Source organism: Paramormyrops kingsleyae, chromosome 5, assembly GCF_048594095.1.
Source record: "Paramormyrops kingsleyae isolate MSU_618 chromosome 5, PKINGS_0.4, whole genome shotgun sequence".
Classification (NCBI taxonomy): domain Eukaryota; kingdom Metazoa; phylum Chordata; class Actinopteri; order Osteoglossiformes; family Mormyridae; genus Paramormyrops; species Paramormyrops kingsleyae.
Genome location: NC_132801.1, coordinates 9,482,937 through 9,503,700, shown reverse-complemented (window position 1 = coordinate 9,503,700; position 20,764 = coordinate 9,482,937). Strand labels below are relative to the sequence as shown.

General features: G+C 44.9%; 1 protein-coding gene across 3 annotated transcripts; it reads left to right on the top strand.

Annotated features, from left to right (window-relative positions):
- The first annotated feature begins 4,711 nt into the window (after positions 1 to 4,711).
- Positions 4,712 to 16,442, top strand: ldlrb (low density lipoprotein receptor b). Of its 3 annotated transcripts, none has more exons than XM_023791726.2 (18): positions 4,712 to 4,885; positions 9,364 to 9,492; positions 9,644 to 9,766; positions 9,871 to 10,242; positions 10,647 to 10,769; positions 10,879 to 11,001; positions 11,119 to 11,238; positions 11,472 to 11,600; positions 11,689 to 11,860; positions 11,990 to 12,217; positions 12,530 to 12,648; positions 12,793 to 12,932; positions 13,054 to 13,195; positions 13,337 to 13,489; positions 13,614 to 13,775; positions 13,908 to 13,988; positions 14,124 to 14,287; positions 14,472 to 16,442. In XM_023791726.2, the coding sequence occupies exons 1-18, from the start codon at positions 4,831 to 4,833 to the stop codon at positions 14,508 to 14,510; spliced, it is 2,574 nt and encodes an 857-aa protein (XP_023647494.1). In that variant the 5' UTR covers positions 4,712 to 4,830; the 3' UTR covers positions 14,511 to 16,442. The 3 variants fall into 3 exon arrangements, with proteins under 3 accessions (XP_023647494.1, XP_023647495.1, XP_023647493.1); XM_023791727.2 differs by having other exon boundaries at positions 13,611 to 13,775; positions 14,475 to 16,442; XM_023791725.2 differs by having other exon boundaries at positions 13,611 to 13,775.
- The last annotated feature ends 4,322 nt before the right edge of the window (positions 16,443 to 20,764 follow it).

Genomic DNA, 20,764 nt, shown 5'->3' with positions numbered 1-20,764 from the left:
GTCGCTCGCGTCACTCTGACGCAGCGCATACCCGAGGCTGCCTGAATCTCTGCAGAACGTAACACATGATATATCTAGTTAAAATTGTTTTTGCAACTAGATATCATATTCAGTCCCAGTTTGACGCTGTAGGTGTATTGGGAAGTGTACAGAAGATCAGGGGTCTACCTAAAAATTCTACTCCACTGTCCAATTTCACATATAACTTTACACCTTCAAGGGCCCTTGTAAAGTGCTGGACCCCCTGAATCTGACATCCCTTCCCCTCCAACACCCCTGCAGATGAACATCATATGGCAAGTACCATATCTACCCGATTTGGGTGTGTAGTGCTCTTTAGGACCCTGAAAGATATATCAGCACAAAGCTGAGGAAGGCATATAAGAACATAAGAACATAAGAAATTTACAAATGAGAGGAGGCCATTCGGCCCATCAAGCTCGTTTGGGGAGAACTTAGCTAATAGCTCAGAGTTGTTAAAATCTTATCTAGCTCTGATTTAAAGGAACCCATGGTTCTAGCTTCCACTACACTAGCAGGAAGACTATTCCATACTGAATTGTTTCTGAGACTATCAATGCAATGATATTTTTGGGCAACATTTTGGGCAATGTTTTTTTCTCCCTGTGGTGTAAGTTGTGAAATTAAGAGGCTTTTTAGACCTTAGGTTGAGAAAATGAAGGGGACAGAGAGGATGGTGGAGGGGTGAGGCGGGATGTGGCATTATGGGAAAGCAGGATGACTTTCATCACACAGTTGTGAAAAATTCAGAGAAAAATGTAGCATCCCCTCCTTCTACACATACACCTGACCTAACATTTCCATCTTCTCTAATGCAGAGTAGCCCCATTCAGCAAGCATCCCACTGTGACAGCGCGCTAACTGGTGGCCCAAAAGGGAAATTCTGATCCCCGGTGCTAGCGGGCTACCTCATTCTCCCAGGAAATCCCCATTATTTTGGCATTCCCACCACCCTCATCAGGCCCAGTGGGATATCTGATCAACTTCGGTCAGTCATGATAGATTTACTGCAGAAAAGGAGCAGTAGGTTCAAAGTTTGAAGGCCGCGTTTTATGCTACATAATTTAGGCATTTTATGGTGCGTATTACTGTCCACATCCGGTTCAGAGCTCCTGGCAGAACTTCTACAGTCATAAAGAGGCATTTAGTTCCTCAGGCCTCTCAATAAAATGCCTGCAGAGGGTTTCATCTTATCTAACTCGTAGTAACTATTATTGTTGTTTTTAATGGTGATTACCATGGTGATTACTGATCTGACACCTCCAGTTGCAGCTCCACTGGTAGTTGCCCTCATTCTGAGTTTTCCACAGTCCTGCCGCGGACCCACAAGGTCATGGTCCACACCTGCAATAATCCGAGCACAAGGACAGAGAAGTCACTTCATTTTGATGGCCAAGGACGGCGATGATAAGAACTGCTCCCTCGTGAATATCCTCCTGAGACCCAAGGAAAAAAAGTGTCCTTCAGTTTGAGGTTAATTGTGATATTCTATGTCTTTGGAGGAAATAAGAAATTTATTTTTAATTACACAGCATGTCCTCTTTAGTGCACAACAGGCATAAATGTGTTTCCTTACATCAGTAAAAAGATAGATGCAAAACCAAAATGTCCACTGCAATGGACATAAATGAATGGGTGGGGTCTCAGGAGGATATACTTCCTTGGATAATAGTCATGTGACTTTGAAATGATGTGTCAAAGAAGAGTAGTGAGATCCTGAACGCCGAGCTCGGCGCTGACACTCGATGGTTCCAGTGGGAGAGCCTCAGCTGCACCATCTCCCTGGTGCCCCTCCCTGCAGAAAGTTTGTGGTGTCGGCTGTACAGTCTGACCTTCCCAGCTTATGACAGGGTGGGCCAGGCTGGAGGCCCAAACCTGGAAGGACAGGTAGGGCAAGTCTGGGGAGGTGCTAAGTATGAGTAGATAGGAGGGGAGGTGTCGAGCAGGAGGGCGGGGGCTGGGACTAGGAGTGACTCTGGGTGAGTATTAAAATGGATTAAGATTGATCCTTACAAGTGCTTTGTATCTTTTACAGTGAATGAAGTCGATGCTTCATCCATGCAGACACTTGACCAGATTAAAAATAAAAAGATTTTGATTATTATCATGTTACGTTGGCAGGTTCATAATAACTGGCATCCCAGCCAAAGTGTCGCCGCCTTTGCAGCCTGTGCTGCCTGGGATTAGTTCTAGCCGCCCCAACCATGACAAATTTATGTATGATATCAGACACATGGGAGGCTTGGACCTTGAATCTATTAGCTTACATGTACATATATATCCTTAAGCACAATGCTACATGTGTCCGCTGTGCCTCAGGAGAGATTATTTAGACTTGGCTACTCCAGCCAATTACATTTGCATTACATGTATTTATTTTGCATGAGTGTTTCTCCAAATGAGGCAGGTAACGCAAAAACGCCTACAGCTGTCAATGAGCCACCAAGTGTTGCAAATCTGAGCTTCCAATGAGAAGCCAGAACTCAGCACATGACACCTGTGGGAAGAAACCTCCCCTTTGTAATCAGAACGCTGCAAACTTGTTGGCAGACTCTAATAAACAAAATAAATCCATCACTATATATAGTATATACAGTAGTTTAAGGCTTTATAACATTGAGAGAGGGGCAGTGTGGTTGTGGTCAGAAGGTTGTGGGTTCAAATCCTGCAGGTGACAGAGATTTCACTGTTAGGCCAGGTGTCTCACACTAAGGGAATGTGAGCCATTTAAGGCATACAAAGGGCTCTGACTGAATCTGAATCTGAATCTTGAAAGAGACAGGAATGGTTGTTGGGCAAGTAACCACTGTGAAAGATGAATTAATTATTACAAGGGTTAAATCCTGCGGTAAAAGGCAGGTAAGTCATGCTATTTGCTCAAACATATTTGTTACCTGGCAATGAGTAATAAGGGAAACGGACCGCAGGTGTGTGTCTAATCAAACAAAGCCCGCTCTGCCTGTTTCAGAATAAGGATTCACCTTCGGGAATTAGGTGGGGTGGCATGGAAATTAATTTTAAAAACTCAACTTCAAACTGTCACTTTCTTCTGGAATCAAAGCGTTGTAATCAGAGCATCTCTCTTCACTGCACGACGTCAAGGGAGCGAGAAGAATAGCGAATGCATTGCGCAATTATTATAAGAATGAGCCTAGAGCGAAGTTATGCCGGAAGGGACGCCGTAAAGCTCTCAATCAACGTCTCTGGCTAACAAACAGAAGCATGAAGAAATGTCATGCTAATCTCTGAATTGTATGTATCTGGCATGCTGGGTGGGTTGGGTGTTACGCCCCCAGAGATTTTTTTTTTCCGTTTAACCATAATGGGATTTCTTGTTTCCTCTGCAGTGTTCTGGCCGTTTTCCCAGTCAGATTCATATTGTATCATTAAGCACTGTAACAATGTACGATGCTTTTAAATATTTAAGTGTTTTGGAGCAGCTATGTGGGAAAAGGAGCTATACTACAACAACAACAACAACAACAACAACAACAACAAAATAATAATAATAATTGAAATGCAAGTACGCCTTGAGATTATGCAAATAACCCCCATGCTTGGCGCAATCACCATTCAGAACTTTTTCATCAGTCTGTCTTGCCTCATCCTGTATTTCACATTCCAGCTTCCAGTTGTCAGCACTACGCGAACGCTGCCGCTCCCAAAACTGATCTATTTCTCATCTACTTGAAGAGAAAATATACCTCCGTCCATCAATCTTTATTATTATAATTTAAATATTACTCCTTTGATTTCTTCAAGAAGAGCTTATCGCGGAAATAGCTGTAGGCTATAGCCTACACCTGTCAGCGTCTGTGATTTATTAATCACATTAATCCTTAATCCTTAATGTGATTTTTTTCTGAAACCAAATATCAATAGGTCTAATGTTCTTATCGCGCTGTCAGCATCAATTTCTCTACCTGTGCCTCCCAATAAACAGAACTACTCTGGTCAACCATATTCGTTCCCATTACCCCTATTCATTCTTTAACTCATTTCCTGTAACCGCTTATCCTGTCCAGGGTGGTGGGGGGTCCTGAGCCTTCACCGGAGGCTACGGGCGCGAGGCAAGGAACAACCCAGGACAGGGTGCCAACCCATCGCAGGCCAAACTCACACATCATTCACACCTACGGGCAATTTGGTGACTCTAATTAACCTCATAAAGCTTTTGACTGTGGTGGGAAACCGGAGTACCCGGAGGAAGCCCCACGATGACACGGGGGGAACTTGCGAATTCCACACCCATGGAGCCACGGGGGAGGTTCGAACTCTGGATATATATTCTTTATATTTATTTTTATACATGAGCGCAAAGGGGTCATTATTCAGCATTTTCCAAAAGGATTCGAGATCTATAAAACTGCTTATGTTCCTGTGCTACAAAGACAGTCCCTTTTAACACTGCAGCATAATACGGACGGATACGTTGGCTCTTTGCCAAGATTGTCCCAACCTTTAATTGTAAAGATTATTATATGCCTTACGATTAAAATAAAAATCTAAAAACAAGCTGAAGTTGACGTTGTCCCACGCCCATTTCAGCCACCCCCAACGCTGATCCACAGAAACAAAAGATTAACGGTACCTTTAACATTCATATGTTAGGATTTCGTGCAAAGCCACACCCCCTGGTTATGATGTAGCGCATTTTCACATATCGTACCACTCTCGAGACCCCGCCCAGGCGACGGCAGCATTGAAATTCACTGGAAATCAGTAACTCACGTTGCTGGCTGCTCAGCGAAATACTGTGTGATAATATTTTTCTAATAAACCGAAGGAGTCAAGAACCGGCTACAAAATATGGGATGGAAATTGTGGTGTTCGGTACTCTTGATTTGTTTCCTCGTGCAAGCACGTAAGTTATCAGTTAAACTATGTTGGGTGCTACAGTTAAGTGATAATATACCAGCATGTGCATGAATGCCTTTTATTTCTTGAATGATCAGTTTCTGCTGACATGTGTGTTTGCAAGTCATATAAGCAAATGGTATATACTGTATAAATAAATTCAAAGATAATGTTTTCCAGTACTTGTCAAAAACTTTTAATAATGTAATTTTTAACAAAGTAAGTTTAAATCGTCAAAACAATATAAACGAGTGATTTGGTTATCCTTTTGTATTTTACTCTATCCGCTTGCAACTCGAGGAAATATAGTGGATTTAACCGGTCTATTTATGAATGGGAATTTTACGCGATTCTGATTGGCTCTGAATTAAGAACGTGAGTAACACGCGGCAGAGTGGGAAAAAGGGATCGCTGATTGTGAGAGTGTCGTTTTATAGAATAAATTGTATTAGACTAGCCGACAGTGTAGCTCGGGCACCATCGTAATACCGTCCCAGGTACAGTTTAACGCTGAAATGATTTTATTTAAATCGAGGCGTGGTCTGGGGCGTGTCTGGGGAGCGCGTCGACAGATACGAAAAATGCATCGAAAAATGGAGCAAGCGTTTCCTGCACAAATAAACGCAGTGGTTTTGTTGCCATTTTACGTTTTTTTTCTTTGCTTTTTTGCTAAAATGCTAACATAAATGTAATGGTCTACGTGTTTCCTCAGTGCTGGTATGGACATATTTATTGCAATGACTTGTCATATTTTGGGATTTATTGCAACCAACTTGAATGCTCCACTTCTCCCTGAAAATCCAAGTATCTATACTGTACTGTAACCTGCTGTTGCGAATGCGTACCACGCAGGTTTCTGGTAAAATATCACGTCATTAAACAAGTTGGACGCTGATTCACTGAATCGATTATCGAATTATTATTCGGTTTGAATCTATGGAGAAATTAATATTATACATGGACATTATCAGCGCTCTGTTAGCTCAGAAGTTAACTCTGGCTGCTATAGATCATAATGCAGTGAATTGTATTAAGCTGCATGGCGTGCTGGGTGGGTTGGGTGTTACATTGGTTAAAGCTATTATCATGGGCATTTATCAAGCCAATATACATATGGTTTGACCTACTTGTTTATTTTATGTTTATTCCAAGATCAGCCCAACATTTTGGACCGATAAATGTAAACTGATAACAAGCGTTCGTTCTGTTGCAAAATGGCACACGTATGACAGGACAAGTCAGCTTCCATTCAAGCATTTATGTGAAAAGCAGGCACCTGTTCGTGCCCTCTCTGGCTTACACATTAACCTCAGGTCGTTAAACCATCATCCTCCCCCCCCCCAATGGTGGTATGTGTGTACACAGGTTCTTCTGTGACGCAGGTGGCTAGAAATGTGTAATCGTCACACTTTTGCGGGCACCCAGGCTGCCGTGTAGCGGAGAACCGTTCAGTTTGACTCCAAAGCTATGTCCTGTTATGATCTGGAGACAGAGATGTGCCGTTGTGTTCTTAGTTCAGCCCTTCCGCTCCCAATTTCTTACGTGTGTAATTGCAAAGTTTGCATTACTGCACACATATCCTATCGCATAATTACCCTCTGAAATCTAAGGCTCCTTCTCCAGGAAATAGCTTGATAGTGTCCCTCAGTTTGGATGCAGATCCGTTGACGGGCTTGATTAATTTTGACTTTGATGTGAAATTTTGAACCAGACTCTTAATAAACTTTGAAGTCTTTGAAGTGTTCTTGGGGGCGTATTCTAAGGGAACCTTCCCAAAGTTAGATGCAGAGCAGCTCTGCTGTGTAAAGATGTTTCAGTTAAATTGGGTCTCTAAAACCGCGTGTGAGAAAATACAGGCGTTTAGCCACGTATCGAAATCATGGGTTTCAACTCCTTCCTCCCTGAAATGTTTTTGTTATCAACCAGGCATGCAGCCAGGTAATAAGATCACAAGTTTATACCCACCGTGAAATTTTGTTCAGCCACCCCAGTCGAAGGGAGAACCCTGGGTTGGCAAAAATGATGGTTGCCAGACCCCCCCACAAAATTTATTTCTGGCTACAGGCCTGGGAGGATCATAGAGATGTACAAACAAACACAGCATGATACTTCACAGCACCACCAGAACTGGAGGGGGGGGGGTGTTGCCCAATTATTTCAACAAATCTGGATCTCCAGTGAATTTGATCTCAAAGGGCGCTGCCCATCCGGTGCCAGTCGCCAGCCACCACCTGATAGACAAACAGAGTGGCATTATTAAGACGGAACACACAGCATGTGGCCAATCAATATGTAGATACTATAAAATCAGCGAATGTGTGAGGACGCCTTATTACTCACCAGGGCTATAAAAGCCCAGCTCTCACAATGTAAACAGCCGGCTCTGTATTACTCTGCCTGTCCCTGCAGTGACACTATTACATAATATGACCATACAAAGATCATCATTTTCTGCTGTGGGAGTCATCGTTCCTGCTTTTACTCTCATCACTCTGTGTATAATGTGTCAGCCGACTCTCAGTCTCGATAGTCAATCACTGTTCATGCATTCTGTTCAGATATGATACATATCCTTCCCCCTCTTTACATGGCTGGACGTGTACACTGTTTATGTCTACAACACAACTTCGGAGTCTCAGTTTTGAAATTCTAGAGTTTTGACTCTAGCGTTGATCTAGTGAAACTAATAGAGGAGGAAAGACCACGAACGGAGGTCCCTCGTCACTGGTTTCATGGCTTCAGAAATTCCGCACATGCTGATGAGGGCTCGGGGCGGGTCCAGTGTCTCGCTTTCTAGGAATTCAGGGATTTGCTATTCTAGGAATCCGCTGCTGGAGATGTATGGATGCTGGAAACAGATGAATGTTGGCTCCGGTCCAGGTGGGAAGAGCGGGATTTGGAGGCGTTCGGCTCCCTGACTGCTTCAGGCTGTGGTGGGTGGCTGGTTTCATGATAAGCAGCAGACTCACCATGTTCTACTAAAGACAGTTGCTGAGAGTCAGGACTTGGGGAAGGGTGGAGTCAGACAGAATAGGTGCTGGTTCATTATGCTCTTTGGTTACAAGGCCGGCTTTGGTAGCGTTTAACGTTTGTGCAGAAGTCGTGTAGCTCGATAATATAATGTTGTAAGGTTAGCTGCAGGGATAATGACGGTAGCTGTCTGCCTGTAACATGGTAGTGGATGGAAAAAGAATTTGATCAGAATTTACCTGCAGGATCTCACACGTTTCATATTACAGCAGTTTTGATGCTAATGTAATTTATATCATTGTATTCTGTTCTTTAGTCTTGTCTTCTCAGATTATCCCAAATATTAATCTAAAAACAAAAGATTGTATATCTAAGGAATATTAACTAACATTTAGTAAATCCATCCATCCATCCATTCATCCACCCATTATCTGAATCCACTTGACCTCTTCGGGGTCATGGGGGACCGGAGCCTATCTTGGAGGCTAAGGGCACAAAGCAGGGAACAACCCTGGACGGTGGCAGCATTTACTAAATCAATAGTTCAAAATAATCATCTTCTCCCATTACTGTAAATATATCACAGTCAAACTTAACAAATAGTCCTGGAGAGCTTTTGCCACGTCTCCTCTTCCAACCATCTCGAACATAAACAATTACTCCTGTATTTCCTGGAGACGCAGCCGCCCCTCCTTGTAGCATCCACGGTTTCAGGAATTTCTTCTGGCCCAGTCGGCATCCAGTGGTGTGACCGAGTCTCCGCCTACTCCAAGTGCCTTAAAGGCACACGCTGTTTTTGCCCCTAAGGATTAACCCATTCATGGGCAGTGCTCAGATGTATCCGCAAACTGCATTTGCGGATCGTCGCAGGACGTTCCTGGGTGACCATTTTAGGGTGTGGGCTGGATTATGCGGAAAGCCTGAGTCTCAGTGATCAACAAACCAGATAATCGCTGCAGCTTGGTGGTGTATCTGTGCCTGCTGGTAACTGGGTATTTGGGGTATTTGAGTACATGACTTCTATGATGTGTTTCTTCTTGCCCCCACCCCCCTATGTCACCTACACAACAGCTGAAACACTCCTCACATTACTGTCATAGTACGAGTAAGCAAGTGTCTGAACCAGGCTTATCGCCTAATTATACGCTTTGGCTCTTTATTGGTCTGAATATCCATGTCTGCTCTCACCTAATGGCTGCAAACTCCCTCATTGTTGACTAACTAGATATATAATACTGTGATGTTTCCACGGACTCACTGTTAAAACCTCCTCTATATTTGCTGAGACAGGTCTTTTAAATTGTATGTGTTAAAGAATCTTAGATTTTAATTTGTTATTGTTGAAATACACAATACAGGGAAATAATGAAATAACCCCCTTTCATGATTTAAGCTCTTTCCTGTGTCTTAGCATAAAACAGTTGTATGGTTATCATCTTACTGTTAAACAGAAATGTAGTTGTTGGGATAGTTTGGCTTGAATGCATGCAGTAATCGCCCGTGTGCCTCACGCAGTACATGCGGCGGCGGAGTGCAGGGGCCGGCAGTTCCAGTGCCGCAGCGGGGACTGCATCCCGATAAACTGGCTGTGCGACGGCGCGGAGGAGTGCGAGGACGGCAGCGACGAGGACAGCGCCACCTGCTGTGAGTAGCAGATATTTAGCTGAAAAAAATCCTGCAGTGCCAATCGGAAGAAGAAAGGGATATGTTTCTGTGTGTCAGGGGGCCGGTTTGGGTGGACTTATTACGCTGGGGGTGTTAATGGGAGTCTCCTGCCCCCCATTTCTGCTGTCAGTGGCCAAGACATGTGGACCTGATGAATTCAGCTGTGGGGGCCGATTGAACCAGTGCGTCCCCGCCAAGTGGCGCTGTGACGACAAGGTGGACTGTGAGAATGGGGCCGACGAGGAGGACTGCGGTACGCATCCCGTGTTTGGCCCCCCCCCCCCCGCCTTTTTCATATCCATTTCCTTTATTACTAAGCAGCCAACTCACAAAAAATGTTTCCCCTGTGGCATCTAGGCCCAAAAACCTGCCGGGAGGACGAGTTCCTGTGCACCAACGGGGAGTGCGTCGCCGAGGGCTTCGTGTGCGACGGAGAAGCCGACTGCGAGGACGGCAGCGACGAGGCCGCCTGCGCCCCCCTCACCTGCAATTCCGGAAGCTTCCAGTGCGACGACAGCAGGTGTCTGCCCTACATCTGGACCTGCGACGGAGATCACGACTGCAGCGATGGGTCCGACGAGGCTGTCTCGCTGTGCGGCCGCCGGCCCACGCCCGCTGGACCCTGCTCCGTCCTCGAGTTCCAGTGCGCCAATGGACACTGCATCCACGCCAACTGGCAGTGCGACGGGGGGCACGACTGCGCAGACGGTTCCGACGAGCTCAATTGCAGTGAGTGACAGACCCCAGTCCTGCCGCATTAGGCCAATGAGTTCCACAGATTTAGGTGGCTTAAGATTTAGGAGCTCCTTTAAGTGGAACCAGCTGTGTAATTTTAAAAGTTTACTATCCTATTAGTACTAGTAAGGACTTCTAAGTATAATAACACTATTTTGTGTTGATAACTGGTGCAGTGTCAGTATCCGTGTGTTTCTCTCTGCTGTACTAATTTTTAAATTACTGGACCGGTTCATTGTCCATGTCATGTTCTTAACTAAAGTGGTGAAAGATATCAGGTTAGAAATGTAAGCAGGAGTCCGGAGGTGCTCTCTGCTTTTGTTGGGGCTTTGGGCAGCCATAGGAGGGTTGAGTTTTGGCTGTTCCTTATCGCACCCTCTCCCCCCACCCTCCCGAAGCCAAGCCCACCTGCCGCCCGGACGAGTTCCAGTGCGGCGACGGCACCTGCATCCATGGCAGCCTGCAGTGTAACCATGAGCACAACTGCAAGGACCTCAGTGATGAGCTGGGCTGTGTTCAAGGTCAGCCCCCCCCCCACACCCTGCTCCAGCCCCGACCCCTTTTGAGCCCCACCCACCCTAATCCCCACCCATGCTGGCCAACGGCTCACTCCCTCTGTCCTGTCCGCAGATACCCACTGTGAGGGCTCCGGAAGGTTCCGGTGTCGTAGCGGGGAATGCGTCAGTGTGCAGAAGGTGTGCAACAAGGTCCGAGATTGCAGGGACTGGTCTGACGAGCCCATTAAGGAGTGCGGTGAGTGTGTTCAATGCCGCCACGCGACAGGAAGTCAATGTTAATGTGTAGGGCCCTTTAAATCTACCCCATAGAAACACCAGAATGTGAACACAAGCTGTACTGTCTGCTTCCCAGGCCTGAATGAGTGCCAGGACAATAACGGAGGATGCTCCCACATCTGCCATGACCTGGTGATCGGGTTTGAGTGCCTGTGCCCTGCCGGCTTCTACCTGCTGGACGGGAAGCAGTGTGAAGGTGAGGGTCCGGCACCCGCACACACTGACGCCCAGTCTGTCCATTAGAAAGACAACTTGCCAGCCATGTTTGAATTTAATCCACTGTATCTCATTGGCTGGAGGTGATGAAACAGTTGCTCATTTAGACCAATCAAGTGCCAGGGAGAACTCGGCTGCCCCTCCCATCAGCTTCATATGGCGGCTTTGTCACATCATGGAGGTTGTGAGTCACGTGTCGGCCTGTCGTTACAGATGTGGACGAGTGCGCCGACCCCGAAACCTGCGACCAGATCTGCGTCAACCTGCAGGGAAGCTTCAAGTGTGAGTGTGAAGAAGGATACTGGCTGGACCCGGTCAGCAAGGCCTGCAAGGCGGCTTCTGGTGAGGGTTCCGACTTTCAGGATGGGCCTCGAGGTTCTGCTGTCCACCTGCGCTTGGTTCTCGTTACCCTTTTTCTCTGGCTTGGCAGGCACCGTGCCGTACCTGTTCTTCACCAACCGCCACGAGGTGAGGAAGATGACACTGGACCGCAGGGAGTACACGCGCTTCATTCCACAGCTCAAGAACGTGGTGGCCCTGGACGCCGAGTTCCCAGCCAGCAGGATCTACTGGTCCGACCTCTTCCAGAAGAAGATTTACAGGTCAGTAACCCCACCTGGCCTGGCCTCCTCTAGCCCCTAAGGCTTCATCGCTTTCCGCTTCCGGAGCACCTCGCTAAGCTGATGCATCCCCTTCGCACATCTTCCTCACAAGCTCTTCGTCTTTCTCAGAACAGACATGGAGTCGGCCGCTAACCCCTCCAGCCACCACGCCGTGATCGACACCGGCATCGGGGCGCCGGAGGGACTGGCCATCGACTGGGTCCACGGCAACATCTACTGGACGGACAGTGTGTACGGCACCATCTCCGTGGCAACGTCTGATGGGGCCCGACGCAAGACGCTCATTATGCACGGCCTGGTCAAGCCCCGAGCCATTGTGGTCGACCCAGAACGCAAGTACGTCTCACTGGCCGATACTCTGGGATCAAGGCTCTGCCTTCCTGACTGTGTCATTACCGACTTTGAAATTACTAACATCAATACTGAAGAATTATATTTATAGTCTTTATAGATTAAAATATAATTGGTACATCATCAATGTATAAATTAACTACATATAACTCAGACAGACACTTTTTTAAAAAGTATTTTTTGTACTGAAATGTGAATTAGGATTGTAATTCGCACCAAGCCTTTTATCAGAGGATTCTGGGCCATGTGAGTACTTACTGAGTACTTACTGAGTACTTACTGAGTACTCTCTTACAGCTACATGTACTGGACAGACTGGGGAACCCCAGCCAAGATCGAGAAGGGGGGGCTGAACGGAGCCGGCCGTACCGCCCTGGTGACGGACAGCATCGAATGGCCCAATGGCATCACACTGGGTAAGAGTCAGGCAAAGACTCCTCTGTGTCCCGCTTCTCAGAAGGGCTGAAGTGGATCAATAGTTGAAATCTGACGTGTGTCTGTGTGACTGCATGGGCGTGCTCCGTCCTAACCCCGCCCCCTCCATGCATCGCCCCTGTCAGACTTGCTGAACCAGCGCCTCTACTGGGTGGATTCGAAGATGCACACCCTCTCCAGCGTTGATATCAACGGGGGCACTCGGCACACACTTATCATCGACGAGCACAAGCTGCTGCACCCCATCTCCCTTGCCGTCTTCGAGGTGAATGTGATTTCTGGAACTTTCTGTCTTCTGCTCATTTGGGAGTCCTGGCGCTTAATGTAGGGCCTCTCTGTGGTGTATAAATGGTTATTAGCTGACCTATTTTTTAATTTTAATTCAGGAGAAAGTGTTCTGGACTGACGTCGGCAGCAACTCCATTTTCAGCGCTAACCGCTTGACGGGACATGACATCACAGCGGTCGCTCAGAATCTGGTCTCCCCCGAGGATATTGTGCTGTATCACGACCTGAAGCAGCCAGCAGGTACGGGGAAAACAATTATTTTTAAATATCTCCTGATCTACGCCAAATTATACCGTCATATTGACGTAGATAAGATTGAATCTGTTGGGCATAAATGCATTTTGAAAGGCTGAGACATTGACCCTCCTTTGTGCCTTGCAGGCAGGAACTGGTGCAATGACAGCAAGCTGCCTAATGGTGGCTGTGAGTTTCTGTGCCTCCCGGCACCACAGATCAATAGCCGTTCCCCAAAATACACCTGTGTCTGCCCGGACGGTGCAGTTCTGGGTCCGGACATGAAGAAGTGCCTGCCAGGTAAACCCCCTGCCACGGGCTGCCTGCCCCGGAGGCATCGCTGGCACGCTCTGTGTACCCGTCGTCCATTAATGCCTGATAGTCTGGCCTTTATACATCTCTGTTTACTTTTATTTTTCAGCAGCTCCGAAGACTCCAGTGCCTCCCGCCAAGTCCACCAGCACTGCTCGAGGACCGCTGAGGACCTCCACGGCGACCACCACAGGCTCCTCCCCCCACACTGCTGGGCCAGACAGGAACAAGAACCTCCAGTCAACCTCCGGGCTGGAGTTTACTCCACAGGGAGGTACGGCATGCAGATATTTTGTACTACATCGCTCCTACCAAGTGCAAGTAACGTAAAGCGACACTAAGTAAATGCCCAGGAGGTAGCAGGTGTTCTGGATTTAACATTCATATAAATCTGTTTCCTTTCCAGGTGACCATAATGAATTAGCCGCCATGCCGAAAGAGTCGGACTCATCATCTCAGACCGCTATTTACATCGTACTGCCCATAGGTCAGTAGCTGCCAGAAAACGACCCAAGAACCAGCCACTGTGACACACCGACGCAGCCGATTGGTTGTGATGGTGAGCAGCCCTGCAGCTGCAGGTTTCTCACTGGCCTGGATCTCCATGTTTCCTCTCCTCCAGCGATCATCTGTCTGCTGGCTTTTGGCGCCGGTTTTCTGTGGAGGAACTGGAAGCTGAGGAACACCAACAGCATCAGCTTCACCAACCCCGTCTACCAGAAGACCATGGAGGACCAGGTGCACATATGCAGGACAGACAGCGAGGAGGGGTTCATCTACCCATCGGTGAGCTGGCTGGAACTTTTGACCTATTTATATAGCTAGATTATATAGCTGTGACCCTTGAATGATTTGGGAAGAGTGTTCCAGAAGGGCCAAGTTCCTCTCTTAAACAATACTACCTGAACCTTGTCCCCTGGTGACAAAGCTAATGTTACATTGCTCGTGTTTTCCTCTGTGTGTCTCATAGCAGCAGATGGTGAATCTAGATGAAGATATAATGGCATGATGGTTTCCCAGAGGTCCTTCAATTATTCAGGAGTCACTGCCTCAGATGCTCTTAAAGGTCGACCATCCAGCCTTAAAACACAAGGAAGCCTTTCGGAAATAAACAGCCCCCCCGCCCCCCACGAAATGGAGAGGAGCCATAAGCAGAATGGGAGAAGTTCTGGTGACCACGTTGAGCCAACGGGAGAGACCCGGGAAAAGCCGTCGAAATTTCCACCAGGTTTGAAGTTTACAGAAGACTTGTTCATATCGTGCCTAGACCGACTTTTCAGCAGGACTGGTGAAGTTGATGAATGATCCAGCTACAACAGACAGACACTGAAAAACGGCAGCGTGACAACGATTCACCTCATGAGTCCGTAAGGGCTGGCTATAGTGCACCAAGTGAACACCACTATGTATGTGTGTGTGTGTGTGTGTGTATAATGTGTTTCTTTGTCACAATAATTTACCCCAAATCCTTAACTACCGCACTTGTCATATTTTGCACTATTAATGATAGTTTTTACATATTTTGATAAGTCCCTGACACCCTAACCAGGATAACTGGTTATAAGATGGGTGGATGCATGGATGGATGGATGGATGGATGTATGTTTCCATTATTTAAAGAATGTATTTTTTTTTTGCAATATGGACCATATATCCATATCTATACAACTGAAGACCTCTGTAAAAGTCATCCAGCTGAGATACAAGCTTAGCTTGCCTGACTTGGCAGCAGGTATATAAACTAACATCGAGCGATGGTCCTGAAGAGCTCTGTCTCCCTGGGGCATGTTGTGCCTTGATCATATTGCCTGTGTAAATATCCCTCTATGCTCTTGGCAGGAGAAGTCCTCAGTAACGCGCGTGCAAACCCAGTCTAGCCGTTCCCTCCTTACTGTTGTATATGTATAACTAGCTTCTTCTCAGGATCAGAAAGCCAGAGTCTTTTTATTTTCTCTCTTATTTATTGCTGATTTCTATCGCTCGCAAAACACCGCAGCCAGCTAACTCTGTGAGACTTTAGCATATTATGCACATGTATGGTTCAAAACCCAGCCATGACAGGCATGTAGCTGGGGTACATATCCTATAACATGCCGGAGCCTAAAATACCTGAGCCTGCCATCCATGCACGTTTTTTGGCCTTGTGCCGTTGTAGCTCTTGAAGACACCATCCATATGGAACTTTTTTTTCTAGGTATCAAATGTAAACTATGTAAAATGCTTGTATATATATGCATTATGTATATTGGACCGGTGTAAATATATTCCTGTTTTTGTACATCCTTTTTGTTAATCATATGTGGTTGTATAGTTTTCAGATTTGTATGATAACAAATTATTTGTCGGGGATGAATCTCATAACTTTTTTTCTGTTTATTTTCACTAAACTATGTCTGGTTTGTATTGTCTCTATTGATTGCTTTATATTTGTACATTTGGAAATATATTAAAAACGAACTCTGTGCTGATGTATAGCATAGTAAATTTCAACTCTCATCAGTTGCGTTGTTAAAGTGCGAGAAAACTATTTATTGGTTGTGGATGTTTTTAGACGATTCTAAGTTCTGTGGTTTTATTTTCCGTTTAGTAATATAAAACTTTTGACCATTTAATTAAATCCTCTTTCATGTGAATTACATGGCGGATTATACACAGTCTGAATATTGTGAAATTACCAAAACATTTGCTGCTTTGGGTTCTTGAGTCTTACGAGGCTTTTAATTAAAAGGCTGTATATCACACATCACATCTATAAGTCATTCAATAGACAGTCAACTGTTATTCTTACTAAGTAGATTTTAAATTCTAGGTAGTGGCCGTAATTTAACAGAAATATTTATTTGGGATCATAAAAAAATATTGCAATTAGAACTGCCATTAACGGTACATTCAGTAAAAATATGTATTTATGCTGCAAATAAACATGCATTTGCTGCACAAATTTCAGGCCCATGTTTGAATAATGAGTCTCATAATTATTTAATGGCACCATCTGTTATTCTGCTCTGATTATTTTCACACTATGTACGTGTCCACACTTCCCTTCCATGGTGGGTCTCATAAAGGCCCGTGATTTTCCGATCATATAACTTTTGGAAGAGGTCGAGTGATACCAATAGCTAAAATTTAACTTGAAATATTTCATTTGTTAACCTGCCAAGTTAACAAATGAAAGGACTGGGCTGGGAAAAGTTTTTCCCAGCCCGGTCCTCAGGGACTTCCAGACAGTCCACGTTTTTGCTCCCTCCCAGCAAAAAAAAAAAACTTCATTCTGATACTGAACACTTGCATGATCTGATTTAAGTGTTTTTTTCTGCATGTTGAATATACAACATGAATATATCATATAATTGGGGACAGTGTGTGGCCCAGCATATAGGACACTGTGCCTGTGATTGGAAGGTCAGTGGTTTAAATCCCAGGCTCAGCATATCAGGACACTGTGCCTGTGATTGGAAGGTCAGTGGTTTAAATCCCTGGACAAGGCTCTTCACACCAAATTGCTGCAGAGACTGTCTGAACATCCCTAATAAATAAAATGTAACAACTGGTAGGGCAATTTGGACAGAGGTGTAAATTTCAGGTCCAGAAAGTAAAATAGACCAAGGATTTTGTTTCAACCAACCAGCTGAGTACAAAGAGTTACAGTCGCAGACTACTCAGCTGGTTAAATCTTGGTCTGGATCTTTACTTCCAGGACCTGAAATCTTTACCTCTGTCCAAATTGGCAAGCTCACCAAACTGAGAATACACAGCATTTATATTTCACATCCTGCTCATCTTGCCTAAAAACAACGTTTTGGTTAGCAAAGCAACGGTCCAACCATTTACAAAATGCCTTGACCCACTGTCCTTCCCTGTCCATCTAACACTCCCTGGAAATAACCATGTCAGACTTAGAAATATGTCAAGTGAAAATGTATGTATGGATGAAACGTAAGTAACTATCATTTATAGCTTCAGGACAAATGAAAGTTCTCCCTGATTGGGAGAAATTAAAATAACTCAAACTAACTACCGCCTAACTAAGGCTCAGGGCATTCTGAATACACTGCCAGAATTTACCCGGAATCTTGATGGCATGTCTCCCTCTCCCACATTAATTGACCCTGATTTCTTTTTTCTTATTCCGTTATTAGAAACATCATCTGAAGAGTCTTTTGTCATCTGCGGAAGATTTCCAAACTAAGCAATACAATATCTCTGTGTGAAGCTGAGAAATTCGTACATGCTTTTATAACTTCAAGACTGGATTACGAAGTGCAGCACTAGCTAGGTGCTCAAACACATCTCTTAATAAACTTCATTTCATCCAAAATGCAGGAGGCAGAGTTCTTATAATAACTAAGAAGTCTGATCATATCTGTCCAGTTCTGTCCACTTTACACTGGCTTTAGGTTGTTAAATATTCCTGCTTACCTAAAAGGTTCTTGATGGCTTCTCTCTCCAACACCTGAGAGACCTTCTAGTCAACTACTGTCCATCACACCCACTTCGACCAGAAGATGCAGGCTTGCTATCAGATTAGAGAAATCTAGAGTAGGTGCTAAAGCCTTTTCATACAGATACTCGACTGTGCAAAAGTGTTCCCAATAAGGGAACTCTGTACAGGACTCAGACATACTCCCAATCTTTAAATCCAACCTAATAACATGCTTATATTGCTAATCCTGTGATTAAGGCAAATACTCTAAGACAGTGTTTCTCAATTTAGTCCTCGGAGACCCGCAGTCCGTCCACCGTCTGGGAGGGAGCAAAAACGTGGAGCATCTGTGGGTCCCCAAGGACCGGATTGGGAAACACTGGTCTAAGGTGTAGCCCTCCACTGCCATGTGATCATTCAAGTCTGATGGTCATGTGATGGAGGAATGCTGAGGTCCGTGAAGCTATCCTGCTCATGGTACCTTCCGGCTCTCCCTTTTAGCCAGGTTTGTCAGAGCTCCCATCTACAGTCCTGTCTGCAGTTTATAGTCACTAATAACAATAGACACATAGCATTCCTAATACCTGTATACATGGGGCCTCCATCAGAAGCTCAGATGTGTCTGAGCCCTGAGTCTAGCTGCCTTTTCACATCGTTGATGCAGCCAACTAACCTGCCCTGGAGCAAAAAACACTAATGGACATCTCCACTGTCCACTTACTGACCAGCCTAATGGATGTTATGCCATGAATTAAAGATCCAATAGATGCATTCACTATGGACTTTATTCATTCTTTATGAATGATGGATGGATGGATTCCCGCCTGAGTCTTGGTTCCTCTCAAGGTTTCTTCCTATCACTACTTACAGTAAAGGAGGTTTCCCTTGCCACTGATACCCTAGGCTTGCTCATTAAGGACTGGGCCGGGTTATCTGTAAAACTGCTTTGAGGCAATTTTTTTGTGAAAAGCACTATATAAATAAATCTAAATTTGAATTTGATTGATAAAAAAAATAAACATTAGGTTCTTCTCAATGGATTTTTACGCTAATGACATAAGCATTAGCGTAAAATTACCTAGCAGCCAGAGATATTAAGGAAGTCCTGATAGTTACTATAGCAACAAGATAGGGCAAGACTGTGAAGGACAAGTGTAGGCTACTTATGCTGTTTGAGGTGTAACGTCTCCTGTTTCATCTGTTGCTGCGGGTTCAACAGGTTCTGTTCCCAGTTAAACAAGCTCTCTGTACTCAATGTTATCTTCCTCTAAACTCTGGAACACAATGGAAATAAGGCTTGATTCTGGCCCCTCCCAATGAAAAGAGGGAAGGTACTTCCAATCCGTCAATTTAAGAGCTTAAACGAAAGGCCTGAGGCCAGAGTGTTTTTGTCAGTAGATGAGGGACAAACCAAAACAAACAATGAGACAAACAAACAGACAAACAATCATACAAATAAACAAATAAACAGACAAACCTAAAAACAAGCCAGTCCCTCAGTTTGTAGGAATGGAACTACGGCCCCTACAGAGTCTCTAGGTTCAAGGCCATTGTCACCAGTGGCCAGGGGAAAGGGAATATAAGCAAACAGAACAGAGACAAAGGCAGCTCTTTGAATCGCTCTCCAACCACTTACAGTGTGTCTGAGAACATGGAGGTAACAGCCAATCATCTAGCAAGTTCATTACTCAGAGAAGGCCAAAGAGAGATCCCAGGGAACAACTCGATAAGCGAGGCGATAAAAGCCGGCAAAACAAAGATACAGCAAGGTCCCCTCAGCGATAAGGAAAATCAATGGCCATCGTGGCCTAATGTTAGCTTTCACATACATGCGAAATAACGTTAGCATTGTGCTTCGCATCATCTCCGGGCACAAATGTCACACGAGTTCTAGAAACAGCGTGTACTGTTTGTCCTGCTGGCACGATTGCTCTTGTATTTTCTTTTCAGGAACTACATGTTGTAGTGACACGGGCAGAGAACAATATTACAACAGACTGTTCCCTCCAAAAAGGCCCTCCTAATCTTTCATTGCAATAAAATTCTACACAGTTTTCATCAGTTTTGTACTTCTTTAGAATATGCGGTATCATTCCCAGTGCAGTAGGTAAGTTCCTTCTTCTCTCTGGTTGTACAAAAAACATGATTTATAATATATAATTTTCTTACCAAGCTAAAAATAGGTATAGTAAGATATATTTATATTTTCTAAAACAAAATGTTTTATTTCCAGCAACCAATGGCTTCCCACTGGTTCTGTAAAACCGCTTTGGGTGTCTTAAAAAGTGCTATACAAATATAACATTCATTCATTCATTCATTCATTCAAGAACCATAATGTCATAAATTATGATTTCTTGTTGCAATATAGCCAGTCGAAGAAAGGGCAACGATGACGATGATACTAAAATTTGTGTAAATATTAAATATTTAGACACTGATTGAGGATCATTTCGAGTTGGACTTCCTAATTTGCAAAGTTTTCTTTTTGTTTAAGATCTTATGGCAAAAGTGTACATTAATCTTAAGTTTGAAAAGGGCATTATCCGAAGTGCATACATATATTCCCCTTTGGGATTTCGAATGCCTACACAATGAGCTGGTGGACATAAATAGGGAGGTGAAGTATCATATAGAAAGGACTTTGGTTGCTTTGGGGGTTTGGTTGCTGTGTGACCAACTGTGGTCGCCATAGCAGATTAAATGAAGACTGGTAAAGCTCCAGTCAGCTCCCTGATTTCCCCTGGCCCCCGGGGGTAAGGTGATACGCAGGCTGTGAACTGAAAACAGCGGAAAGTCAATCATCATTATTACGTGGGACGGTGGTGCGGCTGTTCCTT